Source organism: Ctenopharyngodon idella, chromosome 18 (assembly GCF_019924925.1).
Source record: "Ctenopharyngodon idella isolate HZGC_01 chromosome 18, HZGC01, whole genome shotgun sequence".
Taxonomy (NCBI): domain Eukaryota; kingdom Metazoa; phylum Chordata; class Actinopteri; order Cypriniformes; family Xenocyprididae; genus Ctenopharyngodon; species Ctenopharyngodon idella.
In genome coordinates, this window is record NC_067237.1 from 15,823,223 (window position 1) to 15,844,357 (window position 21,135).

The 21,135-nt window shown below is 35.1% G+C and overlaps 1 protein-coding gene across 7 annotated transcripts in view; it reads right to left on the reverse strand.

The window, feature by feature from the left end:
- LOC127499961 (transcription initiation factor TFIID subunit 4) overlaps positions 1-21,135 on the reverse strand; it is a 101,631-nt gene that overhangs the window by 73,820 nt on the left and 6,676 nt on the right. For 5 of the 7 annotated variants that reach the window (XM_051870695.1, XM_051870699.1, XM_051870700.1 and 2 more), the window contains exons 3-9: positions 17,072-17,182; positions 15,421-15,564; positions 13,410-13,532; positions 13,104-13,193; positions 10,146-10,295; positions 3,888-3,963; positions 2,964-3,078 (exon numbers count right to left, since the gene is read on the reverse strand). In XM_051870695.1, coding sequence (XP_051726655.1) covers positions 2,964-3,078; positions 3,888-3,963; positions 10,146-10,295; positions 13,104-13,193; positions 13,410-13,532; positions 15,421-15,564; positions 17,072-17,182 — 809 coding nt within the window. The remainder of the gene's footprint in view (positions 1-2,963; positions 3,079-3,887; positions 3,964-10,145; positions 10,296-13,103; positions 13,194-13,409; positions 13,533-15,420; positions 15,565-17,071; positions 17,183-21,135) is intronic. The other 2 variants (XM_051870696.1, XM_051870697.1) reach the window with 2 other exon arrangements.

A 21,135-nucleotide genomic window follows, 5' to 3' on the forward strand; every position in this document is an offset into this window, starting at 1 on the left:
TGACAGAGGCGGTTAGCACTGCGCAGCGTTAGCACGTTAGCCTAGCTGCCGCCACACGCCAGAGAGATGAATGAGAGGAATTCAGCAGAGCTCATGATTATTATTATGTTTCTTCTGCCATAAATGATCTGTTCCATTCAGATTCCCTTTACAAAAAACTTACTATAGTTCCCGCCAAAACTGTGTCCAGGGTCAAGTCTTCGCCCATTTATTTTCTTCATAAACATTTTAAAGCCTTTAACCAAACCAACCAGCTAATTAAAATGCTCACTTGAAGTAAAAAAAGTATTTGAAATCTTTAAGGACAAAAAAAGTATTTGAAATTCATTGACTGAACAATCACTCCATGATGTATTGAACGACATAATCAAAAAACAAAACAAAACATAAAACTGCTTAATAATTCATTACTATTATTAATTTTTTAACTTAAAAAAATCATATAAAAGCATACGTATGAAAGCAATATATTTTAACTTTATTGCAAAATATTCAAATTTATACAATACAGTGTTGTTATTGTTGACCAACTAAAACTATTAATAATTTGTATTCGTTAGATGAAATTAAATTTTAAATTTTATATATATATATATATATATATATATTTTTTTTTTTTAGAGTTTCAGTTTTTATTTAGATTTTTGTTTAATTTTTAGAAATTTTATGTTCTTTTGTCATTTTTATTACTTTTTTAAAATATTAAAATATTATTAATATTTATATTTCAAATTATATTTAAATTAATATATTTAAATATTTAGGTTTAATTTAATTTTTTAGGTTTGTTTAGTTATTTCAACCATTCAAATTTGTGTTTGTATATATTTTTTATCTTTAATATATATATATATATATATATATTAATAATATTTTAATATTTAAAAAAAACTAATAAAAATGAAAAGCACTTAAAATTAAACTAAAATTAAAACTGAAAGTATAAAAACAAAAACAAAAGCTAATTTAAAATATTAATAAATACTATAATAGTATATAAATAATACTTTGATTCACAAAATGAGTATTTTTACGAATTAGGAATCTTTGCTGTAGTAACTAAACTAAACTAAACTAAACTCTAAAAAATGTTGGGTTGTTTCAACCCATGTTTGGGTCAAATATGGACAAACCCAACCATTTGTTTAAATTTTAAATGAAATTTTTAAACCCAACAGTTGGGTTTGTCTATATTCGACCCAAACATGGGCTGAAACAACCCAACATTTTTTAGAGTGTAAACTAAACTAAACTAAAAGTCCTGGTGTTACCCGGCGGGTGGTTTGGTCTGATCAGGGTCCGAGAGCCAATCAAAAACATCCTGGTCACGAAACACGCCGTCGGGTAGAGGGTCGTCAGTAACAAGCAAACCTGACAGCTTAATTAGCTACACTGCTAAAGATTTATTGGTTTATCAATCAGTGCCTGCGGCTGACGCCCGGAGAGAGAGAGAGAGAGAGAGAGAGAGAGAGAGAGAGCGAGCCATAACTGTGAACTCTGTGACCTGCTGTGACACACACAAAGACAAAACACAATAGCTCTGTCACAAACCCTAGCGAGCTGCTCACAGTCTACATAGGGAGCATCTTAACCTGAAATGAAACGCCCTACATAGGCAGCAGCTAGTGCTAGTTCTAGTGCTGCTCACCAGTTGATTCCAGTCAAGTTTGACCAGTGCTTGATATCATTTGAGCACAATATCTGTCCCTCATAAACACAGACACTATCATGCAATTTACCATGGTAATTATAGTTTCAGCCAAATGCTATAGCCATAATGAATGAATACCAAGTCACCAAAGTTATACTGTATAAACTACTTTTAAAATACTTGAAGGTAGTTTAGCTTGTTTTAAAATGTAAACTAGACACTAAATCTATTTCACGTTAAGCTCTGTCATGTGTACGGTTTCACTGACTTCATTTATATTCATTTAAAGATAAAAATACATGAAATACTTGCTTTTCAAGTATTTAATCTTTAAGAAGAATTTTTTTTTTTGAAAATAATTGCGTGAATGATCATCCCATGCTAATTAATCTACTTTATAATCGATCATATAGGAATACAAGAATATTTTGCAATAAATTTAAATATAAATATATTAACATAAATATAATATATAAATATTTATATAATATAAATATATTATATAAATATTTTAAATATGTTTCAAGTATATAAAACAGTGCTGCGATTGTAATAAATTAAATTAAATTAAAAAAACTGAAATAATATATAAGATAAAAAATTAAACAAAAACCTAAACAAAAATTGTAATTGTTGCAAATAAAAAATAAAATAAAACTAAAATAAAAAATTAATTAAAACTATATACATATATATATATATATATATATATATATATATATATATATATATTAAAATTACTGAAACTAAAATAAAATATAAATACAAATATTATAATATTAAATATAAATATTAAACTATATATTAAAATATTAAAACAAAATCTTTTGGTAAATTAAATTACATTTAAAAAACTGAAATAATATATAAATATGAGATTAAACAAATTAAACAAAAAACTTAAACGAAAATTGTAATTGTTGCAAATAAATAAGTTGAAGAATTTAAATTACTAGAAGTAAAATAAAAAATTAATCAAAGCTTCATATATATATATATATATATATATAATGTTGATTTTAAAGTATTTTATCTTGTTTTCAACGCACATTAAAAGGAAAAAGCAACATCCGGTAAACCAGACACTAAAGCCATGAGCTATTTCACATTAAGCTCTCTCATGTGTTCAGTCTCGCTGACGTACAGAGCGACAGTTTTGAGCAAACAAGAGAGAAAAGAAAGCATAAGGAGAAGGAATGAGAGGATGAGAGTCGGCCCTCGCTGAGAGTGTCGCCCGCAGTCATCAGGAGCAGCTTGGTGAAACGCTGCCCCCGTGTGCCAGCGGCCGGTGTTACAGCTCACATCTCCGTACCTGAACGAGCCTCCCCCCGGGTCATTCAGCTTGTTTTTCTGGTTTCCTGAGAGCTGTATGGAGACGCCCGCAGGGCTTTTGCCTGTCTGGAAAGCTGCAGGCTTCCCTAAAGTACCTGGGAAAAGACAAGACAACATTATCATGAACCTACACACCTATTTTCAACAAACCTGATTCTGTCTGGAGCTCAACCAGCTCAGCTCAGCCAAGCACACGTCGTATTTTACACCAAACCATTATTTTCTTGACAATTACACACAGATAGACACTCATAGATAGATACATAGATAGATAGATAGATAGATAGATAGATAGATAGATAGATTTGTTGGTATAAATCAATATATTTAGTGTGATTCAGTGATGTTGACTAATATTTCTGACTTCTGATAAAATCAGTTAATTTAGATGTTACCATTTTTAGGTTACCATTTATTTTCAGTGTATGACGCGGACATGTTCTTGACAGGTTTCGTGAGATTCGCCCGAAAAGAGACAGAAAAACAGGGAGAGCTGCCATTTTTACTGATTCTCTGCTTTTGTCTTCATGCATCTCGCTCTTCTTTCTATATTTTTCTCTGTCTGTCTCTCAGAGTTCCCCTATACACTCCTCAACGTGTTGACACACACACACACACAGCGACTGCCAGGGTGCATTTGAACGTGATTTTAAGAGGCATGTTCTTGGCCCACAGCTACAGGAGACGGTATATTTAGAAACTATCCCCCTGAAAATCCACTTTCAGGGCAAAAATATAAAACAAATCAGAATAAGATGGGCAGGAAAAGAAAGGCAGATCAAATCTGCATGCACACACCTGTACACAAGTGTGTGTGAGATCAGATGGCAGCAGTTTCATACAAAGCTGATGAATGGATAAATAAATGAAAGTCATCTGTGTTGCGCTGTGTTGGGCGTCTCACCAGTCGCTCGCACCGTCTGCGTGATGACCACGGGCATCCGTATCTGACCTCCAGGACCCGCTGCCCTCTTGATACCCTACAAACATACAAAGATTTACACCTTGATATCTGAACAGTCTTACAGTCTGGGTCAGTTTTAAAGGATTAGTTCACCTCAGAATTAAAATTTCCTGATAATTTACTCACCCCCATGTCATCCAAGATGCTTCATGTCTTTCTTTCTTCAGTCGAAAAGAAATGAAGGTTTTTGAGGAAAACATTCCAGGATTTTTCTCCATATAGTGGACTTCACTGGGGTTCTACAGGTTGAAGGTCCAAATGTCAGTTTCAGTGCAGCTTCAAAGAGCTCTACACGATCCCAGACGAGGAATAAGAGTCTTATCTAGAGAAACCATCGCTCATTTTTAAAAAAAAATAAAGATTACATACTTTTTAACCACAAATGCTCGTCTTGCACTGCTCTGTGATGCTCCACGCATTACATAATCATGTTGGAAAGGTCACGTGTACTGCGGCAGGAAAAACTCATACTCGTCCGACATCGTTGTTTTACCTTTTTTTATAAAGGCCGTTTAATTTAGTCTTTACACGTTCGCTTTGTAAACACTGGATCGTTACTACCGCCTACGTCACGCGTGACCTTTCCAACGTGATTACGTAATGCGTGGAGCATCACAGAGCAGTGCAAGATGAGCATTTGTGGTTAAAAAGTATATAAATGTTTATTTTTTTTAGAAAATGACAGATGGTTTCTCTAGATAAGACTCTTATTCCTCGTCTGGGATCATGTAGAGCTCTTTGAAGCTGCACTGAAACTGACATTTGGACCTTCAACCCGTTGAACCCCAGTGAAGTCCACTATATGGAGAAAAATCCTGGAATGTTTTCCTCAAAAATAGTTTCTTAATTTCTTTTCGACTGAAGAAAGAAAGACATAAACATCTTGGATGACATGGGGGTGAGTAAATTATCAAGGAAATTTGAATTCTGAAGTGAACTAATCCTTTAAGACATGAGTCAGCAGCATCTCAACAGATTTATAAAGCCTACAGTATCATATTTGATATGCAATTTCTAAGGCCATGATCAAAATGTTGCTGTAAAACCTTTTTTTCACACAATCTACGACATGCTTCTGTCGTCTGATTGATAGTTCATATGTTTTTTAGCAAGTAAAGGTCTTTTAGTGTAATTGTACAAACATCCTCCTTCAGTTCGTGCTTCACGTGTCTTTCTGCTGTGAAATCTGCACTGGTTTTTATAAAGAAAACATAAGAATAGCTTTTATATTGTTAGTAATATTTCAAGATGAACACTTACTGAACTCAAGCAGCTCAGGTTTACTTGATTATCCATGCATCATTTTTTAGAAAAATCTTGAGTATCAAATATGATCATCAGGTTTATTTGTTCATCTGTCAATCATCATTGTATTGCATTGCATTATGTTTTAAAACTATACAGAACTAAGCATTTAAATATCATCTTACTAAGAGATATTATTGGAAGATATTGATATTCATATGCATTTTAATGAATCTGCTATACTGTTATAAAGATCTCATTTATATTACAAGCATCAGAATTTCATCTTACTTTTTGGGCATATTAATATCATCATCTGCACCAAATTGAATATTTTTGCTCAGTTTGAGTCTCTGAATAAAATTGAGCTGTTTTTTCCTATATCATATTACATGAACCATAAAAGCTCTAACGTATCAAATATGATACTCAGCAAAAAACACATACACAATGTTTTTAATATTTTGTCTAAAGTTTCAATAAACTGTTCAATTTCAAACAATAAGATTTTTCTGACTTTTATTTCATATGTCAGGCTTTTGTAAATTTGTTAATTGCATTATATAAAAAAAAAAAAGAACATGTATTAATAAAATAGAGCCCATGTTGCGTTCTTATTCACAGAATTTAAAATAATTGCAGTGTTTTCATGGAGATAAATGTGTGTATTAATAAAACGCACATCTAGGTGTGGTATGAAATACACAGGCTGAATTTTTCCGAGCACAATAGAGAGAGAAAGAGGAAGAAAACAAGGTAGTGACAAAGTGAGGAGAGGGGCAGAACACAGAAACAGCACTAATAGAGACGCTTCCGTCCCCCGTGAGTCCCTCAGTGCTGCCCTGAGCAAATCCCATCCATCCAGTCCACTTTCCCTCCGCCTGCATATTTCTCTGACTTGTTTTCTTGTGCCCGGACACTGTCGCTACATTACAGCTCAGAGCCTACAAACCTCGGGGAGATCTCCTTGTGAAGATACGGAAAACCTCAGAGCGGCTACAGGACACAAACTGAGGCTCCGCAGCAAGAGACAAACTCACTGTCAATATTTCAGTACCATAAGTGTTTCACATTTATTTAGGGCTGGGCGATATAGCGTAAAAAATTATATTTACATGTTTTTCAGCCTTTTGAAGGTATTTAATATGCACAACCGTTAAAAAGTTTGGGGTCTGTAAAAAATTTTGAAAGAAAATTAAATTAATATTAATACTTTTATTCATGCATTATTTTGATCAAAAGTGACAGTAAAGACCTTTATAATGTCACAACACATTTCTATTTAAAATATTCAGAGCTTCAAAGGGATTTGGTGAAGGAAAATAAATATGAGATGAGAGAAAAACTTATATGTCAATGCTTTTGTGTTCTCTTGCAAATGTTTTGCATTCTTTGTGATATAATTTTTCATCCCTTCTCATATTTTTTCCATCACCATGTACAAATGAATGCTGTCCTTTTAAACTTTATTCATCAAAGAATCCTGAAAAATAAAATATGTGATGGTTTCCACAAAAATATGAAGCAGCACGACTGTTTTCAACATTGATAATAATCAGAAGTGTTTCTTGAGCAGCAAATCATCATATTAGAATGATTTCTGAAGGATCATGTGACACTGAAGACTGGAGTAATGATGCTGAAAATTCAGCTTTGATCACAGAAATAAATTACACTTTACTATATATTCACATAGAAAACACTTATTTTAAACTGCAAAAATATATCACAATTTTTACAGTATTTTTGATCAAATTAACGCAGCCTTGGTGAGCAGAAGAGACTTACTTCAAAAACAATTAAAATCTTAAGGACACCAAATTTTTAACAGTAGTGCATATCTGTGTATTTTTGAGATTTTTTTTCTTTTTCAATAGAGAAAAAAAAAACAATTTCTAAACTAAATGAACACAAAGAGGTCAATTTATGCACCAATTTACTATATGATAAAAAGCAATATTTACCATTTTATGAATCTTTACCATTTTATGAAACTCTTTGCAAGCCTCAGCAAGCTTTTAAATGTAAAAGAATGATATGCAAATATGGGTAGTCACATGTTCATGAGGTCATGGCACTGATGATGATGATGTCCAACTGAGAACATTTTGTTTTGACAAATGTTCTGAGTGACGTAAGTGGGAGTTTTGAGTTGATAACATTACAGTCGCATAGTACAGTGTTTCTCAACCAGAGTGCAGTCTGGACGATTGGGGCGGGGCGACACATTAAGGCGGGGCGACACGTGCCGCTTCGCCTACACCCAATTTCATAATACAGCAGAGCTTATTGGCGTAGACGCTTGGGGCATGAGCATGCGCATTCCTATATGTTCGACTTTATGAACAATCTCTGTTTGACTGTGCTACATAAATAGTAAGTGCTAACCATGACGATTTCAGTTAAGATCAATTGGCTAAAGTTTTGATGAACTTAAGACATTAGAAGTTACTGTGCATCTTCGGGTTCTTCAGGCAGAAAATCAGCATGTAATAGGCTGTACTGCTAAATCTGGGGAACAAATTCTTAAAGGGTTAGTTCACCCAAAAATGAAAATAATGTAATTTATTACTCACCCTCATACCGTTCCACACCCGTAAGACCTTCGTTCATCTTCGGAACACAAATTAAGATATTTTTGTTGAAATCCGATGGCTCAGTGAGGCCTCCATAGCCAGCAATGACATTTCCTCTCTCAAGATCCATAAAGGTGCTAAAAACATATTTAAATCAGTTCACGTGAGTACAGTGGTTCAAACTGCTGAAATCACGTGACTTTGGCGCTCCGAACCGCTGATTCGATATGCTGATTCATAACGCTCCGAAGCTTTATGAAGCAGTGTTTTGAAATCGCCCATCACTATATAAGTTGTTATTTTGTTTTTTTGGCGCACCAAAAATATTCTCGTCACTTTATAATATTAATATTGAACCACTGTACTCACATGAACTGATTTAAATATGTTTTTAGTACATTAATGGATCTTGAGAGAGGAAATGTCATTGCTGACTATGCAGGCCTCACTGAGCCATCGGATTTCAACAAAAATATCTTAATTTGTGTTCTGAAGATGAACGAAGGTCTTACGGGTGTGGAACGGCATGAGGGTGAGTAATAAATGACATTATTTTCATTTTTGGGTGAACTAACCCTTTAATTCGTGGCCATAATATATATAGAGCCAGGACTACATCAAGTGAAGTCAAGTCAAATTTATTTGTATAACGCCCAACACACATCGTTTCAAAGCAGCTTTACAAAAAGTTATTGTCTATAAGCTTTAATATTAAGCAGGAAATATTATCACGAAATATGTTGCTGATATAAATGATACACTGTTTGAGATTTAGCTATAGGCTAGTGTATTTATTCTTTTATCCAGCAGATAAGTCAGTGCCACTTTTGGGACTGCATGGAATTATGGCATTGCAAAGGAGAGATATTTTCTATAGGCTGATATATTTCCTAGACTATATGTTTTGCATGTCATGCAGGGCTCTGTATTTTTACATCATCCATTTAGGCTTTTTCATATTTCTATTAGGATCAGTGGATAAGCACAAACTTGGGATTTTTTACACAAATGATAATTCACTGTATTTCAGTAGCCTAAAACATCGGATTAACCTGATTTTACATTTTAAAGCAAAACCACGGTGACAAAACAGACAATAATAGGCTACCAATAGCCCACAAGCCCTGACCATATTTTTTGTGAGTACAATAAAAACCTTGCAATGCTGAAAAAATACATATTTGCATTTATTGTGTATGCAAGATGTATTTTTTTTACTAAAACATATGTTATTATGTCTATCTATAATGTGCTCAAGTATTTAAGCAATGAATGTCTTGGTATTTTTCAAGTCCTCACATTATATTGCACAAATTTACAGATGCATGTGATTTTTTTATTATTTTTTTTATAGTTATGCAGCTATATGGCTATACAGTGAGTGTTAATTTGAACCTATTTTCACTCGTACATACGCAGATTATAACACAATGCAGGGGTTGATAAATATATAACTGGATTTTTAATACCCGTTGACACTTATTTGGGCCTATACTACAAAATATGAATCTTTAAAAACTATATACAGACCCAATATATAGACCCACATATTTTATTAACAGGTAGACTAAACAAGGAAACATGAGTTTGCCATTAAATATTTTATTAGCACTTCGTTTGTAAACAATAACTTCTATTCTGTGTCTTTAAGTACAAAAAAAACATTAGCCAATACACCCCAATACATACAATTGGGGTGGGCGGGGCAACATGTGTTGCTCCGCCCCAATGCGTGACTCCGCCCCATCGTCCTGACTGCACTCTGGGGTACTACGCCAGGGGTCCGTGGACCCCTAGTGGTCCTTGACGTAATGCCAGGGGGTCCTTATAAAATATTTGAATATGAATTTTTGTATATTTTGACATTTGACATGTTCCCATAATATAACTGAAGATATGACTGAATATTAGACAAGTCAACTAACGTAGTAGTAAATTATACTTGATTGCATTTGGTCGTCATAAAGACATTAATGATACCAATGAGCCAATATTATTCTGGGGTCCTTGAGGACGGTTCTAAATATGACTCAAAAAAGGTTGAGATCCACTGGCATAGTACATCAAACTCTTTTATTCAAAAGAGAAGGTGTGGAAGAAGATGTGTTTTTAGGGCATTTGCAATATATCTTAAAAAATGTTTTTAAGATGTGTTTTGAAATCTGCTTTTTTTTTTTTAAATAAGTGCATCAGATATTTGTTGTTTTGCAGAATGATTCCTTTTTTTAACAGACGCATATGCTGTCTGGGATCCTTATTTCCACGCTGTGATCTAATACAAGATACTAGCTATTGTTTCTGCTGAATTGTACAAATGAAAAAGAGAAAAGTGGACCATATTTGAGATCAGAAGAGAGCGTGAGTGATGAGAACATACTTGTGGCAGTACAGCGGTGCTGTTGGGCTGGTGTGGACGCACACTGACACCCGTCTGGACCGGCGTCACGCTGGTTTTGTTGGGCTGTAGAGGTTGAGTGAGAGACTGCTGGCTGTTCAGGAGAGACAGACGCAGCGCAGGGAGACTTTTCTGCAAACACAAACACAGTCCCAAAGTAAAATATGAATACCAAGCTTTTTATTGCCTTTTTTTCCCTATCACATATTTCAGTAATCATCATTTGAAAGCTTAAATACTCAAAATTTATCCTGTGAAAACATGGACATAAGGTTGGAAACGATACTGTAAATCCTTTTAGCAGGCTCCTCCCCCTAGTGGGCGGTCACTGTTTTGTGATAAAAGTGATATTGTGAAATGTATTAATTTGTGACAGGAGAACATGCCAAAAAGAAATTCAGTAGAATGTGGGAGACACCTGATGGCTATTTTTGGTACAGCACCTAAACAAACTCACAGGAACCTCAATTTTTGTGAGATCAATTTCAAATTTGGAACACAACTTGGTAAGACATATGGCTTTGATTTTATAGCAGTTTTAGAGTAAAAACCTCTAGTAAAGTACATCATATTTTGTTTAGTTTTCTTTTCAGAATCGTGGGAGAATTGCGATCTCTATTTAAAACAAACAAAAAAATCGTGATTCTCATTTTATCCAGAAATGCGCAACTCTACTTGGAAATATTCAAAAATACTGAACCTCTGATATAATATTGCAAATAATCTACTAGTAGATACCAGAATATAATAGAGAATGACACGCTACAGTGTTGCCAGATTGGGTGGGTTCCCGCTAATCATGTTGCTTATTCCAATCAGTGTTAATTTTGTTGACAAATAATTTGTCATAATTTTCATCAACGACATTTTTCCACGGACGAAAACGAGACGATTACTAAATAAAAATGCGTTTTGAATGACTAAAAATATGACTAAAATCTACTCTAATTTTCGTCAACGAATAAAAACAAGACAAAATTGAAAGAGAGGGACGATTTGGGAAGATATCCAGTCAGGACTGCTGTCCTGTGTGGAAGATGCGCACATTTGAAGTGTAACGTGCTGATCTAACCGTGGGAAACGCGGCGCTGTTTCACGCTCTACAGGCTCATCCACATTTATGCCAAGCGATTGCTTATAAGCTAATGTTGATGAATTATGACAATGTTTACTACACAATGTTTATATGGTATTATGTTTTAGACGGTTGTAAGAATGCATATTTTATCACCCTCATGAGCGCCTGCTACAGTGCAGACTGCAGACATTTCAGAATAAGAGTCACGGTGTATTTCGGGATGGTTTATAATTATTATTTTTTTCCTGGTCCTTATTGTTATTTTGTTTACACAATAAACTGTATTTAATTTAATTTCTATTTAATTCATACTCATAGTAAACTACTGTATTTTCTGTCACAGGAAGGAAAGACTAAGAATGTTATTTGTCACATTATTCAATATATTTTACAAGTATAAGGGTTATTATAGTTAACTAAACCTAAAACCAAAGAAATCTTCATAACTTTAAATAAAAGTTAACTGAAATAAAAAATTTAAACTTATTTTATTTCATCTAGTTTCTAAGCTTTAGCTTAACCTGATGTATTAAAATAACAAACAAAAATAAAAACTTATAGACATTTAAAAGCAAAAACTAAAAGACATAAACACAAAAAATTACTAAAACTTTTAACTAAAATTACAATGAAAGCAGAAAAACAAAAAATATAAAAAAAAACTAATAAAAATTTTAAACGAAAACTATAATAGTACCTCAATGATAAGTGTGTCAATCCCTGAAAAGTATGAATTTTGCTCTTTCGTGTCTTTTTGCACTTGAACGGTCAAAAACCGTCAGCTTTGGCGAGCAAAGTACAGTTGGATGAACATAAACAGTTTGGGGAATATCATCTACTGTAGATTTAGTCGACTAAAATCTTATGATATTTAGTCGACTAAAACTAGACTAAAACTAAAACAATTTCCGGTGACTAAAATATGACTAAAACGAAATGGCATTTTAGTCAAAAGACTATGACTAAAACTAAATCAAAATTTGCTGTCAAAATTAACACTGATTCCGATCACTTATATTGAGCACTTTTTACATTTAAATTGGCTTATTCTGACTCCTGACATTGAAAATGATGCATTTGTTTTTCCGAGGGTATCGGTGAATTTCCTGATTGTCGTTTTGACATAGTCTGGACATTTTAGTCATATTTGGTCATTCTCTTTAATGTATTTGCCCTGATTTTATCCGTTTTCCTGTGAAATTTATCTATTTTTATATTATTTTGTCATCATTACTTTGTTTTACAGAGTTAAAAATTGTCCATATTAACATTGATTGACATGGCAATACAATTCTATCACATTGTTTTGACAGTTAAAGTTTTGGGCGGTTTTCTGTTGGAGTGGGAGGGTTTTGGTGCTGGAAATTGTGCACCAAATCTGGCAACAATAATGTGTTACTCTAGCATGAACCTCACTCACATTTACTTTAGTCTGATTTTTACTTTCATAGATTCACATTGGAGGAACTCGGGCCAAATTACCTTATTTTATTTCTTTCTGTGGAGTAATGTGCACTGATGAATCATTCACAATAACAAAAGCATCTTATATGTGAAATTCCAATTCCATTTTTGAATGTTTAGTAAGTTCTGTGTGTGTGAACTGTCATTTTTCTCATAGAGTCCGAACAGTCCGACAAAGATCATTAACCTCAGTAATCAAAGACATCTCGCTGAGGTCCCAGACCCCTGTGAGGACACCGCAGGCCGCCGATGTCTATTTCTGGAGGATTTTGACGTAAGCCAGCTAACGTCGCATGACAGCGCGGCCGCATTAGTGTGCCAGCTCGGACCGGGCAGGATGTGACATGCCTGCCGGCTACTAACCACGAGGAACACAAGCCGTGTGCGTGTTAACGTACCTTCAGGAAAGGGACCAGGTAAGGCTGCGGAGACGATTTCAGCTCGGACTGTAGCCGGCTGGTGAACTCCTCCGGATCGATCTTTGCATCCTGAGAGGAGCGACAGCAGATGTTCAGCTGGATTTGAACGTGTACAGCGTAAAACACATGCAAACTACAGGAAGAGGAGATGATTAGTGCAGGATGAAAACAAATGAGTCAAAATTCATTTCCAAAGCAGGGATTATATTGGGGATGCAAAACAAGGCCCTTCTCAAACATCTCAAGGAAAAGCTGATGTTTCTGGGGCAGAACCGGCACACGTACCAGTAAATCCTGCACCAGCGCCTTCACGTTTCGAGACGTCTCTGGGGAAGGGGAATTATGGGACGCCAGCTTGATCAGCGTCGCCAAAAAGTTCTTGCACTTCTTTACGTTTTCCTGCATCTCCTGATGAGCAGAGGAAGACAGTTTGTTAGTTTTAAAGACACGTCGAATCGTGCGTTTTCAATTAGACGTGCCTCATAATGACACATCACAGGCCGAGCTGAAAAGTGTGTCTTGATTTGGACGGCTGCTCGTGTTAGTAAACAGTTTATCCGGTTCTGACTCACACAGACGCACTCTGTTGTGCTTTTGTTGCCATAATCAGTGATCAGCCCTCACGGGTAAATAAAGTATTTTAATGAAATCCTCTAAATTCCATTTAAATGCTACAAAACTGTCAATCATTTGAGGTTAGAGAATGTGTCAATCAAAAGTCTTTTTTAAGGCTGGTGGCGTGTAACGCTTGATCATCTTCCTGATGACTACGCTGAACTGAAATAATACATGAATGGGTGAATCTCATTAAAACATTTCTAGGTCATATTTCACCACAAATTCAAAAGAAAATGAAGCTTATTTTCAGAAGTGACACTGTGACTTCATTATCGTAAAGGATCCGGTGTTGTGCCGAATTTCGGCCCCTCCTGCCAAATTATCACCCCCTCGTTGAAGTCGCTACTTTATTGCCTAATCTTAACCCCACCCCTAATCCTAACCCCTCCCCCACACCTACTCCTAAACCTAATTTAGAGGGGTAATAATCTGGCAGGGGGTCGAAATTTGACACAACACCTGATTTTTTTCTTCTTCTTTTTTTGTAATTCCCATTATTCTTGAATGAATTAATGCGTGATTATTTGATATAAATGGCTGTCCTCATAAATTAAAGGCAGTACAACAAACACCATCATGATGTATAAATATTTTATAATTTAAATAATGTATCATCATTTTTGTCACATTATGTATAAATAATGAAATTATTAAAATGCAATTTTTTGCAGTAAAGAGAATTTGGGAGGGAAATGCCAAAAATAATGAAAATAATGTCACCATGCAAATTATATTATATATAATAGCCTTAATTTTCTTTATGCAAAGCCTAATTTCTTATATTCCTTTTGATTTTGAGGTTAAATATGACCAGTAAGTGTTTTTTGAAAGAAATTAATACTTTTATTCATCAAGGAAGCATTAAATTGATCAAACGTGACAGTAAAGACATTTATAACGTTATAAAATATTTCTATTTCAAATAAATGCTGTTCTATTGATTCTTTATATTCAAAGAATCCTGAAAAAAGTCATGGTTTCAACAAAAATCTGAAGTAGATTTCAACTGTTTTCAACATTGATAATAATAATAAATGTTTCTCGAGCAGCAAATCATCATATTAGAATGATTTCTGAAGGATCATGTGACACTGAAGACTGGAGTAATGATGCTGAAAATTCAGATTTGTTCACAGGAATAAATTATATTTTACTATACAATATATTCACATAGAAATGAGCTGTTTTTTATTGTAATAATATTTCACTATTTTTACTGTATTTTTGATCAACTAAATGCAGCCTTGGTGAGCAGAAGAGACTGTAATGTTTATTAAATACCTTAATTTATTTAAGGTTTATTTTAATACAATAAAAAATACCCCAAAAACTTTGAACAGTAGTGTATATGTGTGTATGTAATAATGTGTGCAGATGTGATGCCCAGATGTCTATAGGATGACACTGCCACTTGTGTGTTTGTTTATATTTGTGTAAGTGTGGGTGTTGTTCATCCAGATGTGTTACTCTGGTGTCTGCTGGCAGCTGTGTGTGTGTGTGTGTGTGTGTGTGTGTGTGTGTGTGTGTGTGTGTGTGTGTGTGTGTGGTTTGGGTGGCGCTTAACCAAGTCCTGACAGTTAAACAGGGACGCTTGAGGGGTCCAACAGTCACTCAGTTGAGCTGAGAAAAAGAATAGATAAAGAGAGAGAGAAACTTCGATACGGGAGGGCACACAGACCTGGGAGACAACCGGAGCTCCGGGGGCCGGGGCGGCTGCGCTCTGCGGGGCCAGTGGCATCTGAGTGAGGGGCCCCTGGGGGCCCAAGGCCGGCTGGACCTGCTGGGGAGCTGTCACTGCCACGGCGGCTGCCACGGGGGCCTTCTAGAGGAGGAAGGAACAGAGACACAGAGATAAACACAAGCTGACGTCTGCCTGCCAGCAAGGCCACAGAGAACAGGAGAGACGGCCACAGCGCGCCCTGTCACATCGCGTGTCCCGAGAGAGCGCAGGACGACAGGAGCGAAGAGAGAGAGAGACAGATGGAGGAGAAGAAGAACTCGGATCACGTGATCGCTGCACCTGACAACTCAAAGTTCGCTCGCTGTATGTTCTTTGTCTTTACACTCTTAAAAATAAAAGTTCTAAATCGGCATCTATGATTCCATGAAGAACCTTTAACATCCTTGGAACCTTTCCATTGCACAAAAGGGTCTTTATAGTGGAAAAAAGGCTCTTTAGAGTTTTAAATTGTTCTTTACACTAAGAAAAAATGGTTCTTTTAAGAATTGTTCACTGAAAGGTTCTTTGGGGAACCAAAAACGGTTCTTCTATACCTTTATTTTTAAGAGTGTTTGAAAAGAAATCTACAAGAAATCAAGACTTTATTGATAAGCACAGGAGTGCAGGAGTAGATTTACATGCAAATAAGACTGATCAGTCCCTACAGTGATCAAGCTGTGCTAAATCTCAAAATAACACCCATAGAGGTCAAATACTGACTTTATTTTAAATGTTAGGATTAGCTCTATTTGCCCAGCGGTTCTCAACGTTTTTGAATTTTTGACCAATCTTTTTCTGGTAATTCTGCTGTAATGACAAAACTGCTCATTTTCAAACTTTTCCATTTATAGAAACTATAGCAGTGGCAATATATTTAATTAATTAAATAAAATAATTATAAATAAATAAAATAATCAAATTACATAATTCCAGAAGTTTAAATATCTGAATGTTCTTCAGGCTTTATTTTTTTTTATTACCACTTAATTTACATTACATTTCTAGTCATTCATGATTACATTTGTCATGTTTAAAAAAAAAAAAAAAAAAAAAAAAAAGATTTGTATGTTCATTATATAATGCTTTTAAAATGATTTTATTCATTTCTATGACTTTCAGGGCTAAAAATCACACTTTTAAAATTCCCTCATATAATCAGATTTTATATATGTCACTTTCATAAGCGACGGTTGTTAAGGGAACCAATTAAAATAAAAAATAATGTGAGCTTGCATCTTGATTTTAAGCTTTTTTTATTGTTTTGTCTTATTTAAATCATTTTAAGTCATCTTGACATGTCTTGGATGTTTGCTGAGGCCCATTATTGAGTGCCACTGTTTTAGCGGAAGATGATAATTTTAATAAATATTTTGTCTTCTAAATTTGTAACAATATTCTTAATATACAGTACTGCCACTTGTATCTTATTGATTAATTTGTAAAAATTAAAATTGAATTTTAAAACAGAATTTTGTAATGCATTAAATTTATAAATCTCCTGTGAAACTCAATGGTCATTTCTACCATCTTAATGCTTATATAAATAAAAACAACTGATGCATATGAGACAGAGAGAGAGAGAGAGAGACGGGACAGGGCGGGTGCTCACAGCAGGGCCGGTCGCGGTGCTGGTCTGGGCCGCAGCGCTCGGTGAACTGGACTGGACCAGTTTAGTTTGAGCCGCAGGAGCGGGACGAATCGCCGGAGTGCTAACAGGAGACTGCAGGGAGGAGAGGAGCAAGAGAAAGAGAACATAAAGAAAGGAGGAGGAAAAGAGAGGATTGAGAGCAGCATTACAGAGTAGAAGTCAAATCATAGGATTTGAAAAACAGAGCGCTTCAGATGAAGAACTTGGTGAGTAACTTCATGACACTGGAGCTTTGAAAGAGTTTCGTTAGACACAGAGTCACACACATGCTTATTTCTTCAGTGTTGTCTTCAGGCTGCATTAAAGGAACATTATGGGTTCAATTCATGTTAAAATTTCAATCGTGACAACTCGCGGAATAGTTTTAGCGTGTAATGGAATATTGTGAATGTATTTGGTCACTATGCTGCTGCTGTAGAGCAAGTATGGACCTGCTACTGCTATCAGATACACAGACACACTGCAGTGATCATGTAAGATATGCTGCATAAATAGACATGCATTAATCCCACAGCAGATCTAGACAGGTGGAGCTGGGGAGGTGGAGGGGTTCAGAGGAACTCTGATAGCGTTGCAGGACTAGCTTACAGCAAACACTGAACCAGACTATTTAAATGTTGAGCAAGCAATCTCATTGGCTGCAGGATCAGCAGATGCCAATCAGCTTGTGCCATGTGGTAATGATGTGATTGCTTGCAGATTTAACATGTTGCTAACATGATTACCATGTTGTTAACATGTAGTTAACATTATTAGCATGTTGCTTGTATATTGTTAACATGATTAGCATGTTGCTAACCTGTTGTTAACATGCTGCTAATATGATTTAATACATTGCTAGCATTTTGTTAGCATTATTTAACATGATGTTAAGATGATTAGCATTTTGCTAACCAGTTGTTAACATGTTGCTAATATGATTTAACAATGCTAACATGTTTTAGCAGGTTGTTAGCATGTTGCTAGCATGTTAACATGATTTAATACGTTGATAGCTTGAATTGGCACATTGTTAACATGTTTTAGCACATTGCTAGCATGAATTAGCATTTTGCTAGCACATTGCTAGCATGATTTAACAGGTTACTAGCATCTTTTAGCATGTTGTTAGCATTATTAGCATGTTGCTAACATTTTACATGATTAGCCTGTTCCTAGCCTATTGCTACCATATTGCTAATATGATTTAACACAGTGTTAGCATGTTTTAGCTGGTTGTTAACATGATTAGCATGTTGTTAGCATGTTGCTAGTATGTTTTAAGATAATACTAACATGAATTAACATGTTGCTAACACATTGTTAACAAGATTTAACGGGTTGCTAGAATCTTTTAGCATGTTGCTAGCATGATTAGCATGTTGTTAACATGTTGTTACAATGATTAACATGTTGTTAGCATATTATTAACATAATTAGCATGTTTGCTAACATTTTACATGATTAGCATGTTGCTAGCCTATTGCTAACATGTTGCTAATTTGATTTAGCACAGTGTTAGCATTGTTTTAACTGGTTGTTAGCATGATTAGCATGTTGCTAGCATGTTTTAGCACAATGCTAGCATGAATTAGCATGTTGCTAGCACATAGCTACCATGATTTAACAGGTTGATAGCATCTTTTAGCACGTTGCTAGCCTATTGCTAACATGATTAGCACATTGCTAGCATGAATTAGCATGTTGCTAGCATGCGCGCTGAAGGACTAGTTTACAGCATACAATGAACCAGACTATTTAAATGTTGAGCAAGCAATTTTATTGGCTGCAGAGGCCAATCAGCTTGCACCATGCGGTAATGATGTGATTGCTTGCAGATTGCATGTAAAGGTCCAATCAGCCTGTGCCCTCTAGAGTTTCATGACTGAACTAGATATTTTTTCAACAGAATTGATGGTTTAATGTTGATTATAACAGTTTTCTTGGGCGAGGGGATCATGTTTGCAATAATGAACAGTGGACGTCTATGGGGTCAGACATGGGGTCAGTTTAAATGGTACCAAGAATTTAAAAAGAGTTCTCAATTTAACTCACTTGAACCCTGGATGTCACACATCCCTCACCACAATTAATCATATGCTAAAACAGACTCAAGATCACGTGTTTAGAGGGAAAACGTGTTAAAATCCCTCAACTGAGGGTCAACGCTACACTGAGAGAGACTAAATACAGAGAGGAGAGGACTCTGTTAAACTGAGCCAGAGTTTAACAGCTCTGAGGATTCACCGGGAGGAGATGACGAGGGCAGATGCTCGTCTCTGGGCCCCTACAGAGAGAGAGAGCAGCGCCCGAGACACGGAAGAGCTCGCGGCCGCGCACATGCACACGCACACTGACGGCAATGCCATCAGAACGAGTCTCTCACTTCGCGCTGAAAGTTGAGTTGGCTTTTAAAGCGCTCAGGCAGTTGGAGGATAAATGATTAAACGCATTCGGAGGGAAAGAGGAACGTCTTCCGCTCGCAGAGAACCGCAGAATGACTGACAGCAGGATGAAGGGAGACGCCGGGGAATATAAACCCTCACCTCATAAACGCTACACTGACTGTCCTTAACAGAGTTTATCAGGGAAAAACATCACCGCAAAACCACAGTTACTGCTACTGTAATAATACTTTATTGAGAATTATTGCAAAATTACTACAGTAAAACTGTGGTAACACATATGCCTATTAATCAGTACTCCCATTAAAAAAAGAAACTAAAGGATTTTACTGTAGTAATAATAACTGTAACTATTTTGGCTGAAACTATGATTACTGTGGTAAACTTTAAATACTGTATGTAGTGACATCTAAAATGAGTAAAGTTATCGGTGAGTAAAGTTTGATGACAAATCCAGGTCTGAAAGTTTAAAATAACTTTGAAAAGCTTGAAGTTTGCAGGTTTTACTCAGAAAAAGTAAAAAAAAAATATATTATTAGCATGTTTTAGCATGTTGTTACCATAATTTAGTACATTGTTAACATGTTTTAACATGTTACCATGATTAGCATGTTGCTAGCATGTTGGTAACATGATTAACATTTTGCTAACATGTTGTTAACATGATTTAACACATTGCTAACATGTTTTAGCATGTTGTTAACATGATTAGCATGTACATTGTTAACATGTTATAGCATGTTGTTAGCATGATTAGCATGTTGTTAGCATGATTAGCATGTTGCTCGCATTTTGGTAACATGATTAACATGTTTTTAACATGTTGTTAACATGATTTAACACATTGCTAGCATGTTTTAGCATGTTGCTAACATGACTTAATACAATGCTAACATGTTTTAACATTTTGCTAACATGATTTAATACATTGCCAACATGTTTTAGCATTCTGTTAGCATGCTTTAACGTGTTGTTAACATGATTAGAATTTTGCAAGCATGTTGGTAGTATTATTAGCATGCTTGTAACAGGTTGTTAACACGATTTAATACATGATTAACATGTTGCTAACATTTTGTTAGCAAGATTAGCATGTTGTTAGCCTGTTGCTAACATGTTGTTAACGTGATTTAACATGTTTTAGCAGGTTGTCCTATGACAGTCATCAAGCTTTGCTAGTGATAGAATATGTTTAAATGCTTCATTTTGGTGATCAAAGATGAGTTTTAAGGGATAAAATTATTGACTACAGGGGAACTTTAAATACTCTATAAGTCTTATTGTACAAAAGTCTTCTCTACATTTTGTAGTTTTGATTGTCCCTTTAACGAAAAAGCTTAAATAGTAGATCAAGCCAACATAACTATATAGTGTGTTAAGATCTACAAAAACAAAAACAAAAAAAGCCTATAGCAACTTTATTTTGATGGTTGGTTGTAAAAAAAAAAAAAAAAAATCCTCTTCTTTATTTTTTCTGCATTTCTCCTCTCATCTGTCTTGTTTCCTAATCTAGCTTTCTAATGAACTTTTAAAAGCGTTCTGACTTGTGACAAATTGCTTATGTTGTAAGACGCTTTGGATAAAAGCTTCAGCTAAATGCATGAATGTTAATGTAATGTAAAAACATACTAAGTTGCTAAA